Raw genomic sequence first — 27,595 nt, 5'->3', positions numbered from 1 at the left:
CCTCCCTCCTTTAGAAGTCACAAGACACCTCCCAAGCATAGAGCGCCACAACCAGGCATCACCTTTACCTGGTACCTTCGAAAATCTCTAGTCGGCTAGGGTTTTGGGCAGCAACAGAACAGCACCGCTTCTTGGCAATATCCAACCAGATTTAAACTCTCCAAATCCTCTACCAACTAGGCCAGAGATCCTCTGTACTATAGAGAACCTATCTCTCCATACACCTGTCGGCTAGGGTTTTAGGTGTATGGGAAAGAAAGAAAGAAAAAAGGAAGAAATCGAACTGCTCTGATAAAGATGCAAATCAGTCCTCAAATCTTAGGTGTAAACTTGAAGATTAGAAGAAAGGAAGAAGATAAGTGAGAGCAGCAATACAAGAGAAGAATATGGGAAAAGAGAAGGAAAGAGAAGAAGAAGTCGAATCTGTTCTCCTTTCTCCTCTAACCCTTTTTATCAAGTATTAAAAATAGAGTGATGAAGTATGCCCTTAAGTGGGCGGATAGCTAGGCAGTAACATAAAGAAATTAAACAAAGAGAAATAACATGCCCATTAAGAGAGGCCCATTAGCTAACAATAAAATAAAAGATAATACAAGAGAAGATGCTAGGGCCCATTCGGCCTAGTCTCTTTACACTCTCTATTCCACTCCTTTATCTTTTCTTTCAATCTCTGCAATTTCCTATGGAACTTTACACCCTTCCACTCCACTCCCCTTAAGTCCTCATTCCACCACATCTCTATTTTCCTCACAAAATTTGGTTAGTTAGCCATGTGTTTTTGACTCTAAAAGGAGTAGGGACTGACATAAAGGTTTCAGTTGAAAACAGCCCTCTTGAAGTATAGAACTGCTTGAGATTAGATGCAAAACCAGAAAACAAACAACAGAAGATTAACAAGATGAGAGAGAGAGAGCTGGCGGCGATGAGAGTTAGAGAGTGAGAGGTTCGAACTGATTCTCCCTCTAACACTCTAAAACATTTTATTAAGTTAATCTTTGAATTATTACAGAGAGGCCCTTGGGTGGGCAAGAAATTACAAAAACATAGTATATAAGAGTATGGGCCCAGAATAAGGCCCATTACAGAGGAAAACATAAACATAACATAGAATGACAGCCTATGGGCCATTCGGCCCATCTCCTCTACACTCCCCCTCAAGCTGAGCATAGATGTTAATCATGCCCAACTTGTCAGTGTCATGTTGAAGCCTTTCCTTGGAAATACCCTTGATGAGGAAATCTGCCAATTGTCCTTTAGAAGTAATGAATGGAAGACACACTTCACCGGAAGAGACTTTCTCGAATAAAGTGTCTATCAACGTCAATATGGTTGGTTCTATCATGTTGTACTGGGTTGTTGATGGCAGCCTGATTATCACAGTACAACATCATGGGTTTGTCATGATCAATCCCAAGTTCTTCCATTAAGGACCTTAGCCACAACAATTTAGAGACTCCATGTGCCATGGCTCTATACTCTGCTTCTGCGGAGGATCGGGCCACAACTGATTGTTTCTTACTCCTCCAAGAGACAACATTACCAGCCACCAGACTGCAATACCCTGAAGTAGATCTTCTATCATCAATATTTCCAGCCCAATCAACATCAGTATAGGCTTCAAGTTTCAGATGACCATGCTTGGTAAATAGAATTCCTTTTCCTGGAGAGCCTTTCAGATAGCACAAAATTCATTCTGTTGCTGCCATATGAGTATCTCTAGGAGCATGCATGAACTAGCTAATACAACTGACAGCATACGCAATATCTGGCCGAGTCATGCACAGGTACAGAAGTTTCCCTAGAAGTCTCTGAAAGACCCCTTTGTCTTCCAACAATGTTCCATCCGAAGCTGAAAGTTTGTGACTCATATCATCGGGAGTTGAAACTGGTCTAGCACCCATTTTTCCAATTTCAGACCGCAAATCAAGGACATATTTCCTCTAGGAAATAAGAATCCCATCCTGGGATCTAGCAACTTCTATGCCAAGGAAGTATCTCAACTCCCCCAGATCCTTAATCTCAAATTCTGTACGGAGGTAAGACTTAAGGGCCCGAATGCCTGAGGCATCATCACCAGTCACTATAATGTCATCAACATACACAATGAGATACACTGCTAGAGATCCACTTTTCTTCACAAAGAGGGTATGATCTGACTGTGTCTGAACATAGCCGAATTTAACAAGTGTAGCTCTAAATTTCTCAAACCAGGCTCTAGGAGACTGTTTGAGGCCATAAAGTGATTTCTTCAATTTGCATACCTTTCCTTGCATATCTTTCCCATACATTCCTGGTGGGACACATGTAGACCTCCTCATGTAAGTCACCATTCAGAAACGCATTCTTTACATCCAACTGATAAAGAGGCCAATCAAAGTGAACTGCCGGAGATAAGAGAACCCTCACAAATGTCATCTTGGCAACAAGGGCAAAGGTCTCCAGGTAGTCAATCCCATATGTCTGTGTGTAGCCTTTTGCAACAAGTCTGGCCTTGTACCTCTCAATGGTCCCATCAGCCCTATATTTAATGGTAAAAACCCACTTGCACCCAACTGGATCCTTCCCTTCAGGCAAATTCACCACCTCCCAAGTTTCATTTTTGTGTAGAGCATCCATTTCAGACTTCATGGCATCTCTCCATTCTGGAATCCCAAGAGGTTCTGATACAGACCTAGGAATGGGGTTAGAAGCAATTGAAGAGAGGTAGGCAAAGTATGAAGGAGAAAGTAGATCATAAGAAAGGTGTTTGGAAATGTAGTGTGCAGTGCACTTCCGCTTTCCTTTCCTAACAGCAATGGGGACATCAAGATTTGGGAAAGATGGTTCCAAAGAGGCTGAAACAGTACCTGTTATCTCATCTGTGATTGGGAATGTATGAGCCTCATCTGTTGTAAGGGAAACAACTTGCTCATTCCTAGATCTTTGCCTTTGATACACTTTGGGATTATGGGTAGGATGAGGAGGTAAGGAAATAGGGGCACTACGGCAAGAGGAATGAAGTGGTTGATCCTCCTTTGATTCATTTGGTGAGGATACAGGCTTGTCAAGTGACTCAACTGGGACAGGAAGAGGAAGCGCAAATACTTGTGACAGACTCTCCCCCTGTTGACAATGTCATTCCTGAGAGGAACCATAAAAAGGAGAAAGCTCATCAAAGGTAACATCCATAGAGACATGTCGAGTGCCAGTCTTTGGATCAAAACAACAATAACCCTTTTGTGTGGGGGAGTAACCAAGGAAGATGCATTTGTGGGCTTTTGGTTCAAACTTATGTTTCTGGGCACTTGGAATGTGAACATAACAGGTACAGCCAAACACACGAAGAGGAATCGAGAAGAGATCCTTGTTTGGATGAAGAAGACTGAAGGGGGATTTAAACCCTAAAACCCTGGATGGCATACGGTTTATGAGATAGGTAGCAGTAAGAACAGCATCACCCCAAAATCTTGTGGGAACATGTGAGGCAAACAAAAGGCTCCTTGCAACTTCAACAATATGTCCATTTTTCCTTTTAGCAACTCCATTTTGTTCAGGGGTTCTAACTCATGAGCTTTGATGAATAACCCCCATGTCAAAGAGATATAAGGATAAACTCTTCTGAAAATACTCTTTTGCATTGTTATATCTGAAAACCTTAATTCTGGTATCAAATTGAGTTAAAACAAGCTCATGAAATTGCCTCACAAGTCTTAGGACTTCATCACGGGATTTCATTAGGTATATCCAAGTGAATCTAGAAAAGTCATCAATAAACAGGATGGAATATCTGTAGCCCCCCATAGAAGATAAGTGGTAAGGCCCCCACACGTCAGAGTGCACAATATGAAAAGGAAAAGAAGATCTTTTATTGCTCACAAGGTAATTGTTTCTATAATACTTTGATAACTGACATGACTCACAATTGAGGCTGGACACACCGACTCCCTTAAACAATTTGGGAAGTAAATGACTTAAAGCAGAAAAAGGTAAATGACCCAACCGACAATGACTCAACATAATTCGACTGACAAACTCTGAAGAAATAGAACCAAAAGCAACATTCTTGGGATGATCAAAGCATTGGTCAAGAGTGTTGAGCAAGTATATTCCATTCGCTTCATGGCCACTCCCAATCACCTTCTGAGACTCCAGGTCTTGAAACACAGTGAGAAGGGAAAAAGGTTACACAACAATTCAATGACTTGGTCAAGCTACTTACAGATAATAAATTGGTATTTAATTTAGGTACATGAAGAGTGGAAGATAAGAGTAAGGAGTCTGTAGCCTTATCAGTTCCCTTGACAGAAATAGAGGCAAGAGAACCATCAGCTAAGGTGATTTTGTCACGACCAGGAAGCAAATCATACGAAACAAACAGAGTGGAAAGGTTGGTCATGTGATCAGAAGCACATGAGTCTATGATCCAAGGGGTCTTAGGATTACCTGAGGTGGATGCATGGTTAGCAGAAGCTCTTATACCTGAGTGAGCAAATGCGGTGGTGGCTGAATTCCTAGAAGGGTTGGATGATGAAATTACACCTTCAAGATGGCTGATCATCTTTCCAAACTTCTCATACTCAGCTTTCATGGCTTCCAACTGTGCACAGGCAGACTTAGCTTCTGTATCTGTACCCATGGCTGCATTTGCACTCCCTGTCTTTCTACTATCAATTTTCTTCTGGAATCGAACAGGGACAAGACTGGGATGCAATTTCCAGCCTTGTCCTTGGTGTGTTTCGGCTTCTTGCAATATTCATAGACCACCTCCTTCTTTCCTGTGCCAATGGGAGCCCCTATAACTCCTTTGGGTTTAATCCCCATATTTGCAAAATGATCATTGGTGCCAACTCCTTGAACCTGTACTTGTCTTCTACTCTCTTCACTGTTGACCAAAGCATATGCTTACGACAATGAAACACTTTCCTTTGACAAAATGTTATGCTTTGTGATATCATATTCAGGATTCAGCCCAGTTAGGAACTCAAAGACCCTATTCCTTTCAACTAATTTCCTGTATGTTTCAGCATCATTGGGGGTATCCCATGTTACAGCCTCTATCAGATCAATCTCTTGCCATAAAGATTTTAGGGTTGAGAAGTATGCCGCAAGGGATTTCTCCCCCTGTCTTAGATTCTTCACATCACTCCTCAGTTTATAGGCTCTGGTAACATTCAATTTTTGGGAGTAGGTTTCTGCAAACTATCCCAGATTTCCTTGGCCGAGTTCATCCAAAGATAGTGTTGACTAATCTGTGGCTGCATTGAATTCACAAACCACCCAATCACTGTGTAATTCTCTTGCATCCATCTCTCATAAGATGGATCATCCTCTGGGGGAGCTTTCTTGCTCCCAGAAACAAGCCCTCATTTTCCTCTGCTACAAATATGGATTTTCACTGATTGTGACCATGCCAAGTAGTTGGTCCCATCAAGTTTAACTGTAGTTAAAGCCAACATAGAATCGGTTGGGGTTCCCAAAGTCTGTCCATATTCAGCAACACTCTTGCTTTCAAGGTCTGAGTAGTCCATCATGAAAAAGTTCCAATTAGGGTTTTAATAAGTTTCTCAAAGTACAGGGATTCTTGATGAACTTGGTTTGAGCTGAATCGGCAACACCACACAACTCACAAAATCAGTTCAGTCTTGACAACCGTGACGGCCAAGCTCGGTGGCAGCTCTTTCTTGAAGAAGAAATACTATTTCAGCCTTAAAGGGGCAACCAACAGACCTTCAAACACAAAGTATTCCGGGTCCCCAACAACCGTTGTCCCAAAGAGAAGAAATAACAGTCCACAGTCCTTAAGAGGCCTTTTAACAAACACTCTGTGTGCAGTAGTTAACACCCTACTGATAACTAGTAGAAACCACTTCAATAGTATTTCGTATAGGTCCAAGAAAAGGCTGGGCTGAATTAGAGACTAATACCACTGAGTCCAAACCAGTTTCATCAACTTGATAGTCCAACAACAGTCGAACTGCTCCCCAAAATAACCCAGAAATCTCTGACTTGAATCAGTCCAGCAACAGCCGAACAGTAGGGCAGAATGGAGAGGGGTTTTGAGTACTTTAACAGCCTTCCCAAGCAAAGAAAAATAACCCAGCAATAACTGCAGTAACTTACAGTATGTGAATCTTTGATTTGAGCTTCAAATCAGGCCAAACACCTTTCTCTCTGATTCTTCCTAGTCACCGAACTATTCTCCAAGTGGGTAGAGACTTGGGCACTCTCCAATGACCTCCAAGAACCAGGCGAAAGACTTTAAACCTCCAGCCCTAGAACATCCTCATGCAGTTGGTTGGACTAGAACCACATGAGGGTCACGCCAAGCTCTGGCCTACTCTGATACCAAGTTGAAAACAACCCTCTTGAAGTATAGAACTGCTTGAGATTAGATGCAAAACCAGAAAACAAACAAGAGAAGATTAAAAAGATGAGAGAGAGAGAGAGCTGGCGGCAATGAGAGTTAGAGAGTGAGAGGTTAAAATATTTTATTAAGTTAATCTTTGAATTATTACAGAGAGGCCCTTGGGTGGGCAAGAAATTACAAAAACAGAGTATATAAGAGTATGGGCCCAGAATAAGGCCCATTACAGAGGAAAACATAAACATAACATAGAATGACAGCCTATGGGCCATTCGGCCCATCTCTACAGTTTCAGAACCCAATTTAATAGGGTAATGGTTTGAAGTTGCTCTCGGTAAAGCTCTAGCTCCCAAATCTCCCCACTGATTCTCCCACTCTAGGTTTAGAGGAATCTATCCAACTTTGAGCACAATGGATTCTCTTGAAAATTAGAGCAAGTAAATCTTGCTTGCATCAAAGGGGGTTCTTTCAGCTCACAACTTTCAACGAACTCATTAAACTTCCTCATGCTTGTTGCAATGTGTTGGTGGGGATTATTAGTTTCATCAGTTAACCTAACCTCATTAAAATCCCCCCCCCCCAATCACCAAGGACCACCCCACAAGCCTCTTATTGCGTATAACTCTTCCCACATTTCATTCCTTTCCATATAACTATTGGGACCAGATACATTTGTCAGAACCCACACGAAGCCATCTTCAATATTTCTGAACTTCACTGAAATAGAGAACCTTCTGATAAAACTCAGATTAGATGTTCATATATGTTCAGATCAGAAGAAAGAGAAGGAAAAAAGAGAGAGGAGAAGGAGAAAGAGAAGAAAAAGAAGGAGAAAAGTCACAACCGAACTAGAGAGAAAAAATCTCAAAACCTCTAGTCGGCCCTTCTTTTATTTATACTCTTCTAAGATATACAAGGATTACCATTGTACCTTCACTTAAGTGAGGGCCACATCAGCAGAGCAATACATACATAGCTAAACATAAAAGGACTGTACTACCCTTGTACAGTCGACTCTAACACTTCCCCTCAAGCTGGTGAGTATATGTCATATAGTCCCAGCTTGTTACATATGTAGTCCACTCTTCCCCGATTCAACCCTTTGGTAAACAAATCTGCCCATTGATTTCCTGTGTTCACATATGTTGTACTTTGTCACTCCACTAAGCACCTTCTCACGTACAAAGTGGCAATCCACTTCTATGTGCTTCGTCCTTTCATGAAACACTGGATTAGTGGAGATATGAACTGCAACTTGGTTATCATAGTATAGCTTCATAGGAGTGTCAATCGAGTATCCCATCTCCTCTAGTAGATGCTTCAACCACACCAGTTCGCATGTTGTGTGAGCCATATCCCTATATTCAGCCTCTGCACTGCTTCTTGCTACCACTGTCTGCTTCTTACTCTTCCATGTCACTAAGTTCCCACCAAGAAAAGTGCAATACCCTGTAGTGGACCTTCTGTTAGATATGGACCCGGCCCAATCAGCATCCATGTATCCCTTTATCTCAAGACTTCCTCCACTCTTATACAACAAACCACGACCTGGAGCACCCTTCAAATACCTTACAATCCTTAGAACTGCCTCCCAGTGTGGGATTCTCGGATTCTGTATAAATTGACTCACTACACTGACCGCAAATGAGATATCAGGTTGAGTGATGGTTAGGTAATTAAGCTTACCCACCAGCCTTCTGTACCTTCCCGAATCCTCAAACTCCTCACCTGTATCACCACCCAATCTAGCATTTAGTTCCATAGGTGTTTCAACTGGTCTGGCACCCAACAACCCTGTTTCCTCTAGCAAATCAAGAACATATTTCCTTTGGCACAGATTAATACCATTCTTGGACCTTGCAACCTCTATCCTTAGGAAGTATCTTAATTTGCCAAGATCCTTTGTCTGGAAGTGATCATGCAAGTAAGTCTTCAACCTGTCAATTCCTGGTCTGTCACTGGCTGTGATAACAATGTCGGCTACATATACCACCAAGAGAATCTTCCCAACATTTGATTCATAGCTGAATATAGAATGATTAACCTGACACTGTTTCTTTCCAAACTTCTTCACCACTTCACTAAATCTCCCAAACCATGCATGGGGAGATTGTTTAAGTCCATAAATAGCCTTCTTAAGTCTACAGACCTTCTCACCCTCCCCCTGAGCAACAAACCCTGGTGGGTGCTCCATGTACACCTCCTCAAGAATTTCACCATGTAAAAAGGCATTCTTGATGTCAAGTTGAAACAAGGGCCAATCAAACATAGCAGCAAGAGAAATTAGAACACGAACTGACCCAATTTTGGCAACCGGAGAGGTGTCTGTATAATCAATACCACACTGCTGTGAATAACCTTTGGCAATTAACCGAGCTTTTTCAACCGTTCAACACTTCCATCAGGTAAGTATTTAACCATGTACACCCACTTACAGCCGACCACATTCTTACCAGGAGGAAGAGTAGTGAGGTTCCACGTATGAGTACGAGTCAAGGCCGAGAGTTCTTCTTCCATTGCTTGGCGCCACCCTGGAGAGTTTAGGGCTTCCTAGACATCCTTGGGAACAGAGACAGAGGATAACATAGAAACAAACTGTCGATGGGAAGCCGAAATGTGAGATACAGAAACAAAATTGGAAATGGGATGGAGAGTGCAACTGTGTTTACCTTTCCGCAAAGCAATAGGAAGATCAAGGTCAGAACTAGGAGTTGGGGCTGGGGTGGGATCAATTGCTGGATCTGTCGACTGTGACGAAGCTAGGGGAGGAGCCGATGCCTGACGATGTGTATACACTTGCCGGATAGGTGGTCCTCTCGCAGGTAGCTGCACTGGAGGCAAAGACTGGGTCACGACCGGAACAAGAGGAACGGGATCCTCAACAGGAACTGGAAGAGGGGGTGATGGCAACAGAGGAGAAGTATCCGACCTAGAGAAGAAAGGAATAGACTCAAAAAATGTAACATCAGAACACACAAAAGAACGCTGAGAACGAGGGTTATAACACTTATACCCTTTTTGAGTCCTGGAATAGCCAAGAAAGACACACTTAGTGGATCTAGCATCTAACTTGTCCATTCCAGGCCCAAGATTATGAACGAAACACACACATCCAAAAACTCTGGGAGTAAGGGGAAAAAGAGACAACGTGGGAAACAAAACAAAGAAAGGGGACTGACCTTCAAGGATAGACATGGGCATGCGGTTAATAAGAAAGCAAGATGTGAGTACAGTATCACTCCAAAAGGGTTTGGGGACATTCATCTGATGTAAGAGGGACCGAGTAGTTTCCAAAAGGTGACGGTTTTTTCTTTCAGCCACCACATTTTGTTGAGGGGTGTAGGTACATGAGGTTTGATGGATAATTCCATGTTGTTCCAAATATTCTTGAAAGTGTGTGGAAAAATACTCGCGACCATTATCAGAACGAAGAATTTTAATATTTACACCAAATTGATTGCGAATTTCAGCATAAAATTTCTGGAAGATAGAAAACAATTCGCTCTTTTCTTTCATATGGTAAAGCCATGTCATCCTTGAATAATCATCAACAAAAATTACAAAGTACTTGTAACCATTATAAGACACTACTCTGTTTGGACCCCAGATGTCCGAATGGACTAAAGAAAAAGGACTCGATGTACGACTATCAACTCTAGGACTAAAGGAGACACGATGATGTTTCCCAAACTGACACGACTCACAATTTAAATTAGAAAGACAACGCAACTACGGAACAAATAACTGAAGAGTTGTTGCCAAACCACCTCCATCAAGATAATATAGTCCACCAACTTCATGCCCTCCACCAATCTTCATCCCTGTCTTGAGATCCTGAAACACACAAGAGGAAGGGTAAAAAGTTATTGAGCAATTAAGAGACTGAGTCAATTTACTAACAGACATCAGGTTAAAGGGAAATTTGGGAACATGTAAAACTGAGGAGAGGGATAATGAGTCAGTGTCAACATTACCAACACCACATATGGCTGATGTAGAGCCATTGGCAAGCGTAACAAATTGGGAAGTGGAGGATGGAGAAATGGATGAAAACACACCTAGAGTTCCAGTCATATGATCGGAAGCTCCAGAATCTATAATCCAACGGGAAGGTGTGGATGCCAGACAAGCCGTACCTGTGTGTGCAAGGGTAGCTGTGTTCTGTTGAAATGTACCCTGAATGAACCGCTCATACTCATCCCGTGAAACACTCACCATCTCCTTTCTGGAAGTATCTGTAGATGTAGTAGGGATCTGATCAGTGACTTGAGATTCTTGTCTTGAGCTACCACCATTTACAGCTGCATGATTTGCCCAGGTTGAAGGTGGGCCATGGAGATCATAGCAAAAGTTGATAGTATGTCCCTCCATACCACAATGAGTACACCTTCTCTGAGTATTACCACATCCCCTACCACGAGCTCCCCCTGAATCTCGTCCTCCAACACGACCACCACCACGATTATACATTCCACCACCACCACGACCATACATGGGTCCACCACCACTACCATGTCCATGCTGACCTCCTCTACCACCACGACCTCCCCCTCTCGTAACTACAAATGCAGACCTATCTGACATAGTGGAAGTCTCTATGGGTCCAACTGAAATCCTCCAAAGACGAGCAAACACTTCCTTAAGAGAGGGAAGAGCAGATCCACCTAATATCTGTGCCCTTACGGTTCATACTCAGATTTCAGCCCTACTAAAAATCTGGTCACATCCAATTGCTCTCTTTGTTGTTGCTGAATTTTGACATCAGGTGTAAGAAGATGATAAACATTCAACTCATTTCGTAAATTTCTCATATTGACATAATAGTCCTCAAGACTCTGATTCCCTTGTTGCAGATTGAAGTACTCTTGGTACAGTTGGTAAACCCTAGTAGTGTTATCTTGTCCAGAATATAGTTTCCTTGCATGATCCCAGACTTCCTTGGCTGTATCTAAAAACATGAAGTTCACACTAATTTTGGATTCCATGCTGTTCCATAGCCAAGTCATAATTTGAGCATCCTCCTGCTCCCATTCATCATATCCTGGGGAATCAATTGAGGGTTTATCTTCCCTCAAATGTTTCACTTTCTTTTTGGCTTTCAGGAATACTTCAACAGACTTAGCCCAAGGGACATAATTCTCACCATTCAGTTTTATAGAGGTCATCTGCACATTCAGATAATCAGAAGGCACCATCAAACTTGATTTGTATTCACTGTTGTCTCCCATGACTGAACAAAAAAAACAGTGGGAGGTTGTACCACTAAATTGTTACTCTACTGCCCTAATAAATCACCACACTCCACACGAATGACTGAACACCACTAGGGTTCCTAGTACTAGGTTTCAGCAGCAACACTCACAACTATTCACCACTGTTTCAGCAATAATATTCACAACTGTTTACCACTTTCAGCAACAGCACTACTGTTGCTGTTTACTGTCAGCACTAGAAACCCTCACAACACACCTCACGAATAATATTTTCAGTTCTGCAACATATAAAAGAAACTTGCTACATATCACAACTTAGTTCGAAGATCATGTACCTGTCGAGTAGAGGGTACCAAGTCTGCACTGTCACCATCACAAAACCAGCCCCCTTCGAATTGTGAGTAGAGGGTTTTCTACCAACCACACAAAACCACAACAACTGCACTCATTGGAGGCATGGAAACCCCCAAAAGGAGAAAACGATGTTCAGATCAGAAGAAAGAGAAGGAAAAAAGAGAGAGAAGGAGAAGGAGAAAGTGAAGAAAAAGGAGAAAAGTCACAGCCGAACTAGAGAGAAAAAATCTCAAAACCTCTAGTCGGCCCTTCTTTTATTTATACTCTTCTAAGATATACAAGGATTACCATTGTGCCCTCACTTAAGTGAGGGCCACATCAGCAGAGCAATACATATATAACTAAACATAAAAGGACTGTACTACCCTTGTACAGCCGACTCTAACACCTTCCAATCAATTCTTCCATTGATTCCAATACTTCATTTTTCCACATGGTTAAAACTCCCCCTGATGCCCCCAAGAAGGCACCACCAACCAGATAATACCTCTTGATTCCCAAATACTTCTAATCCATCTCATATCCAAATCTCTTAGTTTTGTTTCTTGAATCATAACAATATTTGGTCCTTTTCTTCTAAGCAAGTCTTTGGTCAAGCTCCTCTTTCTAGAACTCCCCAATACTCTGAAATTCAAGCTTACTAACTTCATGATACTATGAACTATTAGGCCCTAACCACAAAGAATCTACCTATCTTGTTCTCTTCCTCCTTTCCCCTCTTCCATTAAACTCTCTATGTTCTCTTCCACATCAAAAATCAACCTCTCCACTTCTGTTTTCTTCTTTTTTCCCCCTCTTTTTTTCCTCACTCTTCCTAGGATAAGCCTTCAGAACCTCATTCCTTTTCTTTAGGCTCTCCCTTACCTCCATTTCCTTTCCTTTCGGAGTTAACTCACCCTCCTCATTGAGTTCTTTTTCCAACACCCCTCCCTCTCTAACTCCCTTATCCGTTTTAGCATCTGCCCTTCTTCACCTACCTTCTTTTCTTTAAGCTCCTCAAACAGAACACTTGTTAAAGTCCAAATTCTATTAGCTTCATCCTTGTCCTTCCCCCAATTTTCTTCTACTTCCCCCATCTCCACCACCAACCCTCTATCCACACCTTCTTGCAAAGGCAGGGCACCTGGATGGGCTTCATAAGTACCTGTGTCTGGCTGAACACCCAAGTCAGTAACCAAAACCGAATTTATACATGTACTTGGGTTTTGAGTCAAAGAACTGGGGATATCGACAAGGTTTGACTAAAAACTGGACAAGGATTGTTAGCCTACTTACTCGAAGGAGTTTGTTGGTTGATATTACCTTGGGTTGGATATACCTCTGTCACTAGGAATAGCCCTTTCTAACTCACCCCTCCCTGGACAATACACGCAAAGCCTCTGGCTCCTCTAAGGATGGGGCAGTGTCCTGACCTCTTTCAGCTTTGACTTCCTTTCCCTTCACCATATTAGCATCTGCATTTGGCCTATCTGGGGGTACGTCTTCTTGAATACCTGAAGCCGCCTTAGAGCCCTCCTTAAAGAGGGCATCCATATGGAAACTTTCCTATGCTTCCAAAGTTAAAGTCTCGTCCTCCTCCACATTGCCAATACTTGACAATTCATAAGAATCTATGTTGGAACTGTTGTCACTTGAGCTCCCAATATCCTCCGTTTTTTATCCCCAACCGTCGTTGGCTCGTTGGAAAAACTTTGTATTGCGTTTTTTCGATGAAGCGATGCATTTCCCTTTACTTGGAATCCATTGCAGGTTCGACTGTGCCACTGAGAATTTCTTGCTTGGGACTGACCATCTAACCCTAGCCGAGGACAATGATGGACCCGAACGATCGTCCACCATTGACCCTCTAATTTGGCTCACATGAGCCTTTAAGTCCTCATGTGTCGGCTCTTCTATGGGCCTTGAACTCAGCCCACTTTCGGCCAAAGGGCCTTTTAGCTTAAAGTTTAAAGAGTTGGGCCCATTTCCCATTTTAACCCCCCTCCCTCGTGTGTTTACTTAATACAGTCACGCAAGTGGGTCTGACCCAATTATCTCACCCGGTTCAACTCACCAGTTTGCTTCACCCCACCACCTTCTCGATCAATCACCAACCCTTCTTTCAAAAAACCTCTTTCTGTACATATGAAATGCCACCTTTGACCATTCTTCCTACATTTTTAGTTAACAGCTCTCCCGTCTGCCGTTTTTTTTTTATCAGCAACACAAGAAAATTTTATTATTAATTATAAAAAAGGAGTACAATAAGGAGTTGTGGGCAAAGATCAGGCCCAAAACCACTTTCAATATTTACAAAACAGCCCAAAACATGGACTGTCTCTGAATACCGTGTTTAGCTAACCCATCTGCCACACTTCCGGTTGGCTTTCTCTACATGACAGCTCCATTCTTCCCTTTTGGTGTAACATGCACTTCCTACTGCCCTGGCGAACCAACAGTTGCCATGTAAACTATCCCTCTCTACCTGTTCATCTTCCTCCCTTATACCTTCCTTCCACAGTGAGGCTTCCATGGATGAGGTCAACGACACAGAATAGGACAACCCGCCTGTAACAATCTCTACTTTTCTGGGAATCTCTTCTGGTTTAGCATTGTTTAATTTTATAGCAGCTGAATGAAGGTCACAGGCAAAAACTCCAGCAAGTTGTGTGCTGCATAAGGAAGCCAGAGATTCAAAAACCTCTTCCTTCCACATATGAAAGGGCAACTTGATGATCTAACAAAAATGTTATCTTCAACTCCAGTTTCTTTTGCATTTGATAGAGGACACCATTCTGGTACTGTCACATAACCAGCACCATAATTGAAACTCAATGCTGCTACATCTTTCTCATTCTCCAATAAAACCACTACCATCTTATATTTTTCAAAAGGTAATGACAATGGAGCTTTTCTAATTTTAACTCTTTCAACAAAGCTTTTGCAACTAGCTTCCAGTCATGTGGTTTCTGCCTAGTTTGAACCATCCATTTCTTTTTCCAATCCTCCATACCTCTGTTAACTATCATCCTGCAGCTTTTAGTTCCTTTTCCACTGAATACTTGGACATCTTTGAGAAGTTCCTTCTTCTCCGGAGCCTCCTCTACAGTACCAGGTTCATCCAATACTATTGGAACTTCCCTTTCCTTGTTGGGGGGCTGGGCTTCTTGCTGTTCCTCCTGTTTCAAGAACTTGGAGAACTGTTAATATTTTCTTCCAACCTTCACTTTTCCTACCTTTGGGTAAGCATATCATATGTTTTTTTCCTTTCTCAAATAGAAAGTTAGCATTTGATTTCCTCTCTGCTTTAAACTCTCTTCCATCCTCAATCTTCGAACTCTTGCAAGCCAGCTCTCTTCTCTGAGAAATAGCTTCTTCTACAAATTCTTGAAACCATTCTATTGCTTTGACCCCTACTAATAGCACCATCTCCATTCTCAACTCCTTTATCTTCAAAGCAGGCCTTCCTTGAACTTTGAGACTCTCAAAGAGCAGGGTCTTAGCTTCCACTTTCACCAGTCTTATCCATCTCCCAGCCTTCACGAAGCTCCTTTCACCAGTCTTCTCCATCTCCTTATTTAGATGAGATTATTTTTATTGGTGACTTCTTGCCTGCCACTTGATTTCTTTCATCGCTTGACCACCATGTCTATAACTTTTACAATACTTCTATACGATATTCCCAACATTTCTGACATGTTTTCTATATTTGGATGGTCGGAGCGTGTGCATGTGTGTTTCTCTCCCTCCCTCTCTTTTGTTGAGTAAAATCCTCTGCCCCTCCCCCAAACAAAAAAAAAAGGGAAAAATAATTTCTATTAAGCTAGCTTTTAACCAATTACTATTGCTGTTCTTTGAGCATGTGATGCTATTTATTGGGTCTTTGAATGAAAACAATATATCTAATCCAGGATTATTAAAAACTAAAAGAAAAGAAAGAGAATAAGGTGGAAGTGTTATGGTGCTAGTGACAAAGCTCCAACTATTGCTATTTATGTAGGTGGATGCTGCACTTATTGCAACTGGAAGGGCTCCATTTACAAAAGGGCTTGGCTTGGATAATGTAAGTATTTCATTCTTCTAGAAGTGATAAACCAGATGCATTTGTGAAGAACAAAGTCATTTAGTTCAAGTAACTAGCTTGGTTTATCTGCAGATTAATGTGGAGACGCAACGTGGTTTTGTTCCTGTTGATGAGTGCATGAGAGTAATTGACAAGAATGGCAAACTGGTTTGTCATGATTTTCATTTCATTGGTTCCACAATTTTGAGTATATCAACCAGAAAACTCTAACATGATATTTAATAACTAGGTGCCTCATGTATATTGCATTGGTGATGCAAATGGGAAAATGATGCTTGCTCATGCTGCAAGTGCACAAGGGATCTCTGGTACGACCTAGCCCCCTTTTGCTTTCTCTCAATCATGTAGTAAATATGTTTTCTATTTATATATTCACCCACCGAATCCATTGCATATCTTTAAACATAGTTGTTGAACAAGTTTCTGGAAAGGATCATGTGCTGAATCATTTGAGCATCCCGGCAGCCTGCTTCACTCACCCTGAAATTAGTTTTGTTGGTTTGACAGAGGTAAATTTGTTAGCTTCTCAGATTTTCTCCTACTATATTATTGTGTATTTGATATGGATTTTTTTTTTAAATTTCTTTACATTCTGTTCAGTTTTTTTTTTTTTTTTTTTTACGAGTCATAGTGAAATTTTATTAATTCAGAAACTGATTCAGATTTATAATCTCATACAACAGTTCTTGGAGAGAACTGAATAGAAACCGACATATTCCTTATCAGCCAATAAATCCTCCTTATTTCGTTCTTATAGCACCAAACAGCATCCTCAGGATTCTTCAACCGGCCAATAACCACCTTGGAGTCCCCTTCAATAATTAGTTGTTGTACCCCCAATTGGTTTGCAAATTGCATCCCTTGTACAGCAGTAGTAATTCGGACCTAACAGAATCTCCGAATCCCAAAGGACCAGAGTACAGAAGAACAACCTTTTTTCTTGAAGAAAAAAAAAAAAAAAAACTTCTCCCATTGAAATTTAGCTTCAGTGAACCTTCAGTCAGGGGAAGCCACCTTGTAACTACCCTGTTCTTGATGGAAGAACATCTCGCTACTGCTGACCAATTTCTCCTGTTAGAATGCTCGAGTCAGGGATATTTTGGTCATTCTTGTGTATCTTATTGAAAGTGAAATGTCTATTGTATCTGAGTTTAAGTTATGTGTCCCATCTTCTATGAGGGACAAAATTGTCTTTCTTGTAACTTAAGTTTTATGAATAAAAGTCAAGTGGGTCAGCTAGGAGAGTGACTTTTGAACATCCTCTCTTCTAGTCTGGCCGAACACTCTTCTCCTCTCCTTCTTCTTCTTTCTCTTCTCTTTCTTCTGTCTTCTTCTCTACTTTGACCTAGAAACAACTAGGGTTTATTCACAGAGCATTAAGGTCTCGTGTTCTTTTTCTTGCTGCTGTCTTCTTCCTGGGTTCGCCGCCAGCTTCATAGTAGGTTTCATCATCCTACAGCTGATCTGATTGAAGATTCAATAAAGGGCTGAAAAGGAGTTGCCGTTTTGAGGGCCTAGAGGTGAGAATGCCTCTGGCCGGTGCTGTAGTAATTTCCGGTGCTGAGAATGGCCTGGGGTTGCCTTCACTGCTTCCATCAAAGTTTAACTTTATGTACCCTTCAGCTGGTGGAGACCACAAAGGATTATAAACCTCTTTCCTAGGTGCAGATTTGGACACTTCCTCCCAGTTATTAATCAACAGCCCTGTTGGTATATCCTCCAACATTTTTAAGGATTTAACCCACTGAAGCACACTAATTGTAACAACCTCTAGAATTGCAGTTAAGCTCCTTTCCTTATCCAGGAAAATCCTTTGATTTCTTTCTTCTCACACTGGGGGGAGTCCACTTGCGACCAAACAAAAAAATAAACCAATTCCAAAAAGAAAGGATAAACTAACAAGAAATTAACTAGTGATAACAGCTCTCACCATTGGCCTTGCATAGAATGCACCAGTTGGGAGACAAGCACCAAGAAGGTCTAGGCCCAACACATGGTCTAATTCCAAATCTCTAATCCCTCTCCTAAAGCCCAAGTCCCAATCTGAGTTTGGTTCGGTTGAGCCCATTAGAGTGTTTTTTTTTTTTAATAACAATTCAGATCATGACATTGTAGTACCTTATACATACTGAATTAAATGCAACCGACTTGGTAGAGAGTTCAAATCCTTATGCAATTTTCTTGACTCAATATCCTCCTGATCAATCAACCACTGGAAGCTTGGAAGAAGGAGACTTGTCTGTAATGTTGTACCATAATTTTCTTCTTAACAGACATGGATTCCAAGATTGTGGATTGTCAACAATTGTTTGATGGAAATTTAAAAGAGTGAGATTGAACAACACAAAAAAAAAGTTACAAATAAGTATAACCAAATGCAATATACAATAATAAACCAATAAGTAATAATCAAGATTGAAAATCATGGAAAAACAGAAAACTCACAGTCCCTTCTCTGAGTTTCTCTGTTCAGTCTAAGTGTCTCTTTTCCTCCTCTCTCACAGAGTCACAGTATCAGCTGTCCCTTCTCCGAGTCTCTCGATTCAGCCTGAGTGTCTCTTTTCCTCCTTTCTCACAGAGCCACAGTACTGGTTGTCCCTTCTCATCCCTGAGTCTCTTGCTTTAGTCTGAGTGTCTCTTTTCCCAGTCTGGAAGTCTGCCCTGGAAACTTGGAAAGTGGAAATTGGAAACTGGAAAGTCTTTGTCTCTCTAAGTCTCTGACTGAACCGTTATCCAAATTAACCAAACCGAACTTGCCTATTCGGTTCGGTTTGGTTTTCAGTTCATGAACCGAATTTGAACACCCCTACTTGAAACTTGAGATAGAGAACAAAGAATAAAACTGAGCTTTCAGAGAAGACTCATCCACCCAAACATGTTCCTAGAATTTAATAAGGTCCCCCTAAGCAAAGATTGTACCTGACAAAAGGTAGGAAAAGAGGAAGGACAGCATGTATAGACCTCCAAGGAGAAGCATTTGTAGCTCGAGCTAGCACTCCAGCATCCCAACCAACATCCGACAACCCATTAATGCTAAGAACCACCTTAGCCCACAATTTATCCTTGTCCAAAGACAACCTCCACAATGCAAGGTGCCAACCAGCTGGTTGGTAAGGTCTCCTACTAGTTGTAGCAGAGACTTGGGATCGAATCCTGCCTGCACCTGGGTTGGGGGATGGGCTACCCCCTATTGTGTAGCCTTGCAAAAGATATAAAATAAGGCAGCCTCCACAACCACTTCCCCAATAAACCTAGACCACCATCAGTTTTACTCCTGCAAACTAGGTCCCAACTGACCCTATGGTCCTTCCTTTCCTCCCCAGGCTCCCACAAAAAGCCTCTCATTAACTTTTCTAGTCTTTTGCCCACTCCCACTGGAATTTTAGAAACACATAAGAAATACATTGGCAGATTTTCTGATGTGGACCTAATCAAAGTGATTCTCCCTCCCAAAGATAAGTAATTTTTCTTCCAAGTGGCCAACCTCTTAGTGAAATTGTCTATCATAGGGTTCCAAAAACTTTTATTCCTAGGATTATCTCCCAAGGGAAGTCCCAGATACTTCATTGGCGACTAAGAGACCTCATAGTTCATTATAGAGGCACACTCTTGTATCTCCCTCTCAGGCTCTCATTCAAGTTCACCCCAAAACACGACTTTTGTTGAAATGTATTTTCAGATTTGGAACCCTCTCAAATAACTGCACTACCAACATCAAATTTGTCACCCTTCTAGTATCAACCCCATCACAAAATAAAATGGTGTCATCAGCAAACTGTAGATGTGTAACTGGAACCCTATCCCTACCAACTCTCCAACCTCTCTCCAACCTCTCACCAAACTTCTTGCATTAAGCTCTTTCAATTAACTTCCCAAGGGCCTTTGCAACAAGGGTAAATAGGAAAGGGTATAGGGGGTCACCTTGTCTAATTCCTTTGATTGTAGGAAAGTGATCCACTACTATTCCATTCACCAAGACTGTATAATGGAAAGACTCAAGGCAACCCTTAATCCATTTGCGCCACTTTTCTCCAAACCCAAAGTTCCTCAACACCTTTGAGATGAAGGACCAATCCACCAAATCATAAGCCTTTTCCAAATCAATCTTACAAACTAATCCTTTCTTTCCATTTCTTTTATAATCCTCCAAGCTTTCATTTGCAACTAGAATCTGATCAATGATTTGTCCATTTCCTACAAATGCCCCTTGATTTAGTGAGATTATAGAAGGAAGCACTATCCTAATTCTCCGAAAGAGAACCTTAGCAATTATCTTATAGAGGCTATTCACCAAGATGACAGGTCTAAACTCATAGGGATGAATTGCATCTGGCTTCTTTGGGATAAGAGCAATGGAAGTGGAATTCAGCCCCGGGTTTATCACTCTATCAAAAAACTCATTGAACACCTTTAGAATATCTAACTTTAAAAAATCCCAACAATCTTGATAAAAGGCAATTGTATAACCATCTGGCCTTGGAGCCTTAGCTCTATCCATGGAAAAAATTGCTTCCTTGATTTCATCGAGGTCGAAATTTCTTTCTAGCCACACCTTAGAATCCTCAAAGATCTTTGTCCACTCCAGGCCATCATCTATGCTTATTCTCCCATTTAGAGGCCTTCTAAATATAGATTTGAAATGTTCCACAAAGACCCTAGCTATTTCATTGTGTTGTGTAATTGATTCTCCATTCACCTCAAGGTTAGAAATGTAGTTTCTACTTCCTAGCACTTGCCATTGCGTGAAAAAACCTTGTGTTCCTATCTCCTTCCTTTAGCCACAAGTGCCTTGACTTTTGTCTCCAACTAATTTTTTCTTTAACCAATATATCCTCCAGTTGCTTCCTTAGTGACCACCTCTCAGCCCTATCATTTTCCCCAAAATTTCCTTTCCCTTCCTTGGTATCCAAAGCCTCAATTTGGTTCAACAATTCTTGCTTCCATTCTTCTAACCTACCAAACTGATGAATGTTCTAATCTTTTATTTTACCCTTCATCTCCTTCAACTTACGATGGAAATTCATTCCTTCCCAAAGGACTTCCGGGTTGCTCTTTGGCCACAACTCCTTCACTTATCTTGTAAAACTTGGATGATTCAGCTACATATTTTCGAATCTAAAAGGAGCAAGGCCTCTCCCTCGATGCTCTTCTTTGCAAATTGAAATTGGCCAATGACCAGAAGTAACTCTAGGCAAAGCCCTTGAAACTAGGTCTCCCCAATTTTCTTCCCAGTCCACTGTAAACAAGAACTTATCAAGTTTGGAACAAATTGGATTTTTTTTTGCAGATTTGACCAAGTGGCATAGGGATCTCCCATAACTCAACAACATTTATGAACTCATCGAATCTTCTCATACTGGTTGTCACTCTTGGTCTACTCTTATTGGTATCATTGGTGAATCTTATTACATTAAAAAAAAAACAAGGGGAAAAGGTCTTTTAAAGGGGTATTTCCCACCCAAATATCCTCCCAAAACCGGACAGGGTTACTGAAACAAACTTCGTGCCTGACAAACTTGAGAAACTGAGGAAGAAAGTTGAGGATGGTTTTCCAAGGTGCTGCTAGGTTAGCCTGCCTTGATACACCTGCATCCCATCAGTAGTTGATCTAGACTACAATCAGTCTTGAATTAAAAAGAAAAAAATGATGAAAATTTGAATAGAAGAAGAAGAGAAGAGAAGAAGGGAAGAGGTACACGAAGAGAATTTCAAAAAAGAGAGAGGAAAGGTTATGATTTCTGCCGACCCACTCTTAGTATTTATATAACTATTGGCTAATTGTAAAAGGGCTGAATTGCCCTTATTGCTTACATGGCAAATAGAATAAGAAATAACTAATAATAAAGTTGAAATAACTACCAACTAACACTATCATATCTAACAGAAATATTGCTGCCATACGAACACTGTGGGGACCACATCATTGGAGTCCACATCATTGTTCTCTACACTCCCCCTCAAGTTGGGAATAGATATTTGTCATTCCCAACTTGCATAGATCTGCCTCTAACTTCTTCCTTGGAACAGCCTTGGTGAGAAGATCTGCAAGCTGCATGGTGGAGGTGATATACGGAAGACACACTTCTTGAGATGAAACCCTTTCTCTGACAAAACGTCGGTCTACTTCAATATGCTTAGTTCTGTCGTGCTATACCAGATTATGAGCTATATTAATAGCAACCTGATTATCACAATACAGCATTAAGGGCTTCTCATAAGCAATACCCAACTCCTCAAATAGTGATTTCAACCATAGGATTTCAGCCATACCATTAGCCATGGACCTGTATTCAGCTTCTGCACTAGAACGAGAAACAACACTTTGCTTCTTACTCCTCCAGGAGACCAGGTTACCTCCTACAAGATGCAAATCAGTCCTCAAATATTAGGTGTAAATTTGAAGATTAGAAGGAGAGGAAGAAGAGAATTAAGAGCAGAAATACAAGAGAAGAAGAAGGCAAAAAGAGAAGGAAGAAGAAGAAGAAATCAAATCCTCTCTCCTTTCTCCTCTAACCCTTTTTATTAAGAATTAAAGTTAGAGTAATGACAAGTATGCCCTTAAGTGGGCGGCCAGCTAGGCAGTAACATAAAGAGATTAAACAAAAAGAAATAACAGGCCCATTAAGAGAGGCCCATTAGCCAACAATAAAAGAAAAGATATTAAAAGAGAAGATAGTAGGGCCCATTCGGCCCAGTCTCTTTACACTCCCCCTCAAGCTAAGCATAGATGTCAATCATGCCCAACTTGCTTATATAGTGTCATTTTCCCTCTTGGAACTCCCTTGGTCAAGATATTAGCCAATTCCTCGTCTGATGTGATGAATGGCAAACAAACTTCTCCTGAGGAAACTCTTTCCCTTATAAAATGTCTATCAACCTCAATGTGCTTAGTTCTGTCATGTTGAACAGGATTATGTGCAATGTTGATAGCTGCTTGGTTGTCACAGTACCTTTCAAGTAACCTGGAGTACCTATCAGCATCAGTGAAAACTTCCAGCTTCATGTGTCCATGTTTAGCAAATAGAATACCTTTCCCTGGAGTACCTTTCAAGTAACACAGAACCCTTTCTGTAGCAGCTAAATGAGTATCTCTGGGAGAATGCATAAATTGACTAATAACACTTACTGCATAGGAAATATCTGGCCGAGTCATGCAAAGATATAACAACTTCCCAAGCAGTCTTTGAAACACCCCCTTATCAGATAAAAGCTCACCATCTGTAGCAGAAAGCTTATGATTAGGATCAATAGGAGTGGAGATTGGTTTAGCTCCAAGTTTACCAGTCTCAGCACGGAGGTCAAGGACATATTTACGCTAAGAAATGAAGATACCATCCTTAGATCTAGCAACTTCAATGCCCAAAAAATACCGAAGATCTCCCAAATCCTTGATCTCAAATTCAGAATTGAGAAACCTCTTTAGTTTACTGACCTCTTGAGTGTCATTACCCGTGACCACAATATCATCAACATAAACTATCAAGAAGGTCACCAGAGAGCCATTTCTCTTCAAGAACAGGTTATGATCAGATTGAGTTTGTGTGTAGCCAAAGGAGACAAGAGCAGCCCTAAACCTCTCAAACCAAGCCCGAGGAGACAGTTTGAGACCATAAATAGATTTTTGTAGTTTACACACCTTGCCTTGCATTTCCTTCCCATACACCTTTGGAGGCAAAGACATATAGACTTCTTCATGCAGGTCGCCATTCAAGAAGGCATTTTTAACATCAAACTGGTGTAGGGGCCAATCAAAAGTAGCGGCTAGAGATAACAAAACCTTGACTGAGGTCATCTTAGTGACCGGAGCTAATGTCTCAAGATAGTCAATGCCATACATTTGAGTGTAGCCCTTAGCAACCAGCCTAGCCTTAAACCTCTCAATAGAGCCATCAGAGTGATATTTAATGGCAAACACCCATTTACAACCCACTGGTTCCTTCCCTTTAGGCAAGTCAACAATATCCTAGGTATGGTTCCTATGCAAAGCATCCAGTTCAGCCATCATAGCATCCCTCCATTCAGGTTGAGATAAGGCTTCCGGTATGGACCTGGGTATCACATGGGAAGAGACAGATGCAAGAAAAGAGTATTAGGAAGGAGAGAGAAGGCTGTAAGACAGGTGTTTGGAGATACAATGGGCTGTACACTTCCGCTTGCCCTTGCGGAGAGAAATAGGAAGGTCAAGGTCTAGGAAAGCTGTAGATGGGTCAGAAGAAGGCTGACCTGTTACCTCAGGAATGATGGGAGGAGCAAGTGGCTCTTCTAAAGGAGTGGAAACAACCTGCATCCCTCCATTCAAGTTGAGATAAGGCTTCCGGTACGGACCTGGGTATCACATGGGAAGAAACAGATTCAAGAAAAGAGTATTAGGAAGGAGAGAGAAGGCTGTAAGATAGGTGTTTGGAGATACAATGGGCTGTACACTTCCGCTTGCCCTTGCGGAGAGCAATAGGAAGGTCAAGGTCTAGGAAAGTTGTAGATGGGTCAGAAGAAGGCTGACCTGTTACCTCAGGAATGATGGGAGGAGCAAGAGGCTCTTCTGAAAGAGTGGAAACAACCTGCCCATGTCTGAATCTCTGCCTTTGGTACCACCTTTGGAGAACATGAGGAGGAGGAATAGTAGGAGATTGAAGTGGAAGAGGAGGAGAAATATCGGAGGTAGGTCTAGTGGGAGAAGTGGACACCTCATGATAGGACTCACAAGGAATGCGAAGTGGAACAGTTGGAGACATAGCAAAGGGCTCTTCAGGTTTCTCTCCCTCAGGAGGAATGCTAAAGAAAGGAGTTGACTCACCAAAGGGGACATCCTGAGATACAAAGCGAGTGCCACGAACTGGATCAAAGCAGCAATATTCCTTCTGTGTCGAAGCATACCCCAGAAAAACACATATATGAGCCTTAGGTTCAAACTTGTGCCTTTGATGACTGTGAATATGCATATAGCAAGTGCACCCAAAAACACGGAGAGGAAGAGAAAAGATATCCTCATCCGGGAAGAAAAGACTAAAGGGGGTTTTAAAGCCAAAGACCCAGGAGGGCATACGATTGATCAAAAAAGTAGCAGTAAGAACAGCATCTCCCCAAAATTTTATAGGATCATGGAATGCAAACAGGAGGGATCTGGCAACTTTAACCACATGTCTGTCCTTCCTTTCCGCCACCCCGTTTTGTTGTGGAGTGTAGGAACAAGAACTTTGATGAATAACCCCAAAAGTTTCAAAATAGGTGGAGAGGGTTCTCTCAAAATACTCCTTAGCATTATCAGAACGGAATATTTTGATACGGGTGTTAAACTGGGTGAGGATGAGTTCATGAAATTTTTGCACAATAGTTGGTACTTCATCCCTGGATTTCATGAGATAAATCCAAGTGTAACGCGAATAGTCATCAATAAAAAGGATAAAGTACCTGTAACCCCCCCCCCCACACACACACACACATCAGAGTGAACAATATGGAAAGGAGAATGAGATCTTTTATTGCTTACTGAATAGGAATGTCTACAATGCTTTGCCAGTTCACACGACTCACAATGAAGACTCGTTAATGACACTCCCTTAAACATATTTGGAAACAAATGACTCAAAGCAGAAAATGACAAATAACCAAAACAAATGTGACATAACAAAATTTTGTTAACAGACTCTAAAGCAACTCCATGAGGTGGTCCCACAATCCGGTGTGTTCAGCAAGTATATTCCGTTCGCATCATGGCCACTCCTAATCATCCTTTGAGACTACAGGTCCTGAAAAACACAATGAGTGGGAAAGAAAGTTATGCTGCAATTCATGGATTTAGTTAAGTTGCTAACAGATAAAAGATTTGTGTTAAGTTTAGGGACACGAAGGACAGAGGATAAATAAAGGATGTTAGAGGCCTTTATATCCCCTTTACCAGAGATGGGAGCAAGAGACCCATCAGCAAGGGATATTTTCTCTTTTCCAGAGAGAAGGTGGTATGGGCAGAAGAGATTAGATAGGCTGGTCATATGGTCTGATGCACCGGAATCAATAATCCAAGGGATTTTATGATTACCTGAAGCTGAAGCATGATTTGCAGAAGCACGAATACCTGAGTGAGCAAATGCTGATGAAGATGATGTGTTGTTGGAAGGGTGAGATGAAGAAACCGTAGCTTCCAAGTGATTTAGGAGCCTCCCATACTTTTCAAAATCCGCCTTCATTGCTGCCAACTGCTCAATGGTTGATTTCTCTTCACACTCTCCTTTCCTCCTTCAGGTACTGTAGCAACATTAGTTGTCTTAGGCTTTCCTACCTGACTGCCCTTCTTAAAGTTGTTGTTATTCTTAAACCTATCAGGGAGAAGCTCAGGATGAAGCAAGTGTCCTTTGTATGCCTCGGTTTCTTGCAATACACATATCTGCTCCTTTTTCTCAGTAGGACCCTTTGGCTTTATTCCAACATGTGCAAAGTGTTCTGTAGGTGGACCCTGCAACTGAACCTGCCGCCTACTCTCCTCACTACTTATCATAGCATATGCCTGTGAAAGAGTAACCTCATTTCTGGCCAGGATATTTTGCCTAATGATGTCAAACTCAGGGTTGAGTCCAGTGAGAAATTCAAACACCCTATTTCTCTCTACCATCTTCCTATACATTCAGCATCATTCTTACTCTCCCATACAATTGTTTCCATAACATCAATTTCTTGCCGTAGGGATTTCAGTATAGAGTAGTAGATTGCTACACTCTTCTCCCCCTGTCTCAGGTTCTTCACATCACTTTTCAACGTATATACTCTGGCTACATTCAATTTTTGTGAATAGGTCTCAGTAACACTATCCCATATCTCCTTAGCCGAAGACATCCAAAGATAGTGCTGACTTATATGAGGTTGCATAGAATTGACCAACCATCCTATGACAGTATAGTTCTCTTGCATCCATTTTTCAAATTGAGGGTCAGTCTCCTCGGGTTTCACTTTACTACCTGTGAGATACCCGATTTTTCCTCTACTACAGACATAAATTCTTATAGACTGTGCCCAAGCAAGATAATTTGTCCCATCTAACTTGATTGTGGTTACACCAATCAAAACGGAATCTACCGAGCCAAGGCCTGAAACCGGCACTTGCTTGAACTCACTTCTGTATGGCTCCATTAATCAAACGAAAATCAAAGACCAGAAATTTTGTTTGTATAAACTTACTTGAAGTCAAACCAGAACCCAGATGCTTGAAAACTAGGGTTTTGCTTCGTCCAGCAATTAGGGAGAAAGATAGAAGATGCAGCCGCTCCTACCAGACCTTCCCGATCTCTTCCAAACTTGAACCACCCTCCTTTAGGAGTCACAAGACACCTCCCAAGCACAGAGTGCCACACCCAAGCTTCACCTTTACCTGTACCTTCGAAAATCTCTAATCGGCTAGGGTTTTGGGCAACAACAGAACAACACCGCTTCTTAGCAGTATCCAACCAGATTTAAACTCTCCAAACCCTCTACCAACTAGGCCAGAGATCCTCTGTACTATAGAGAACCTATCTCTCCATACACTCTCTTAACTTAAGGGTGTATGGGAAAAGAAGAAAAGGAAAAGGAAGAAATAGACCTGCTCTGATACCAAGATGCAAATCAGTCCTCAAATATTAGGTGTAAATTTGA

At 41.5% G+C, this 27,595-nt stretch overlaps 1 protein-coding gene across 1 annotated transcript in view; it reads left to right on the top strand.

Moving 5' to 3' along the window:
• LOC104605099 (dihydrolipoyl dehydrogenase 2, chloroplastic-like) overlaps positions 1-27,595 on the top strand; it is a 118,965-nt gene that overhangs the window by 64,164 nt on the left and 27,206 nt on the right. The window contains exons 8-11 of the mRNA XM_010269715.3: positions 15,890-15,952; positions 16,046-16,120; positions 16,203-16,281; positions 16,382-16,482. Of these exons, the coding sequence (XP_010268017.1) occupies positions 15,890-15,952; positions 16,046-16,120; positions 16,203-16,281; positions 16,382-16,482 (318 nt within the window). The remainder of the gene's footprint in view (positions 1-15,889; positions 15,953-16,045; positions 16,121-16,202; positions 16,282-16,381; positions 16,483-27,595) is intronic.

The sequence above is a fragment of the Nelumbo nucifera genome, chromosome 4, assembly GCF_055504915.1.
Source record: "Nelumbo nucifera cultivar China Antique chromosome 4, China Antique-T2T, whole genome shotgun sequence".
NCBI classification, from domain to species: Eukaryota; Viridiplantae; Streptophyta; class Magnoliopsida; order Proteales; family Nelumbonaceae; genus Nelumbo; species Nelumbo nucifera.
This window is presented reverse-complemented; position numbering and strand designations above follow the sequence as displayed.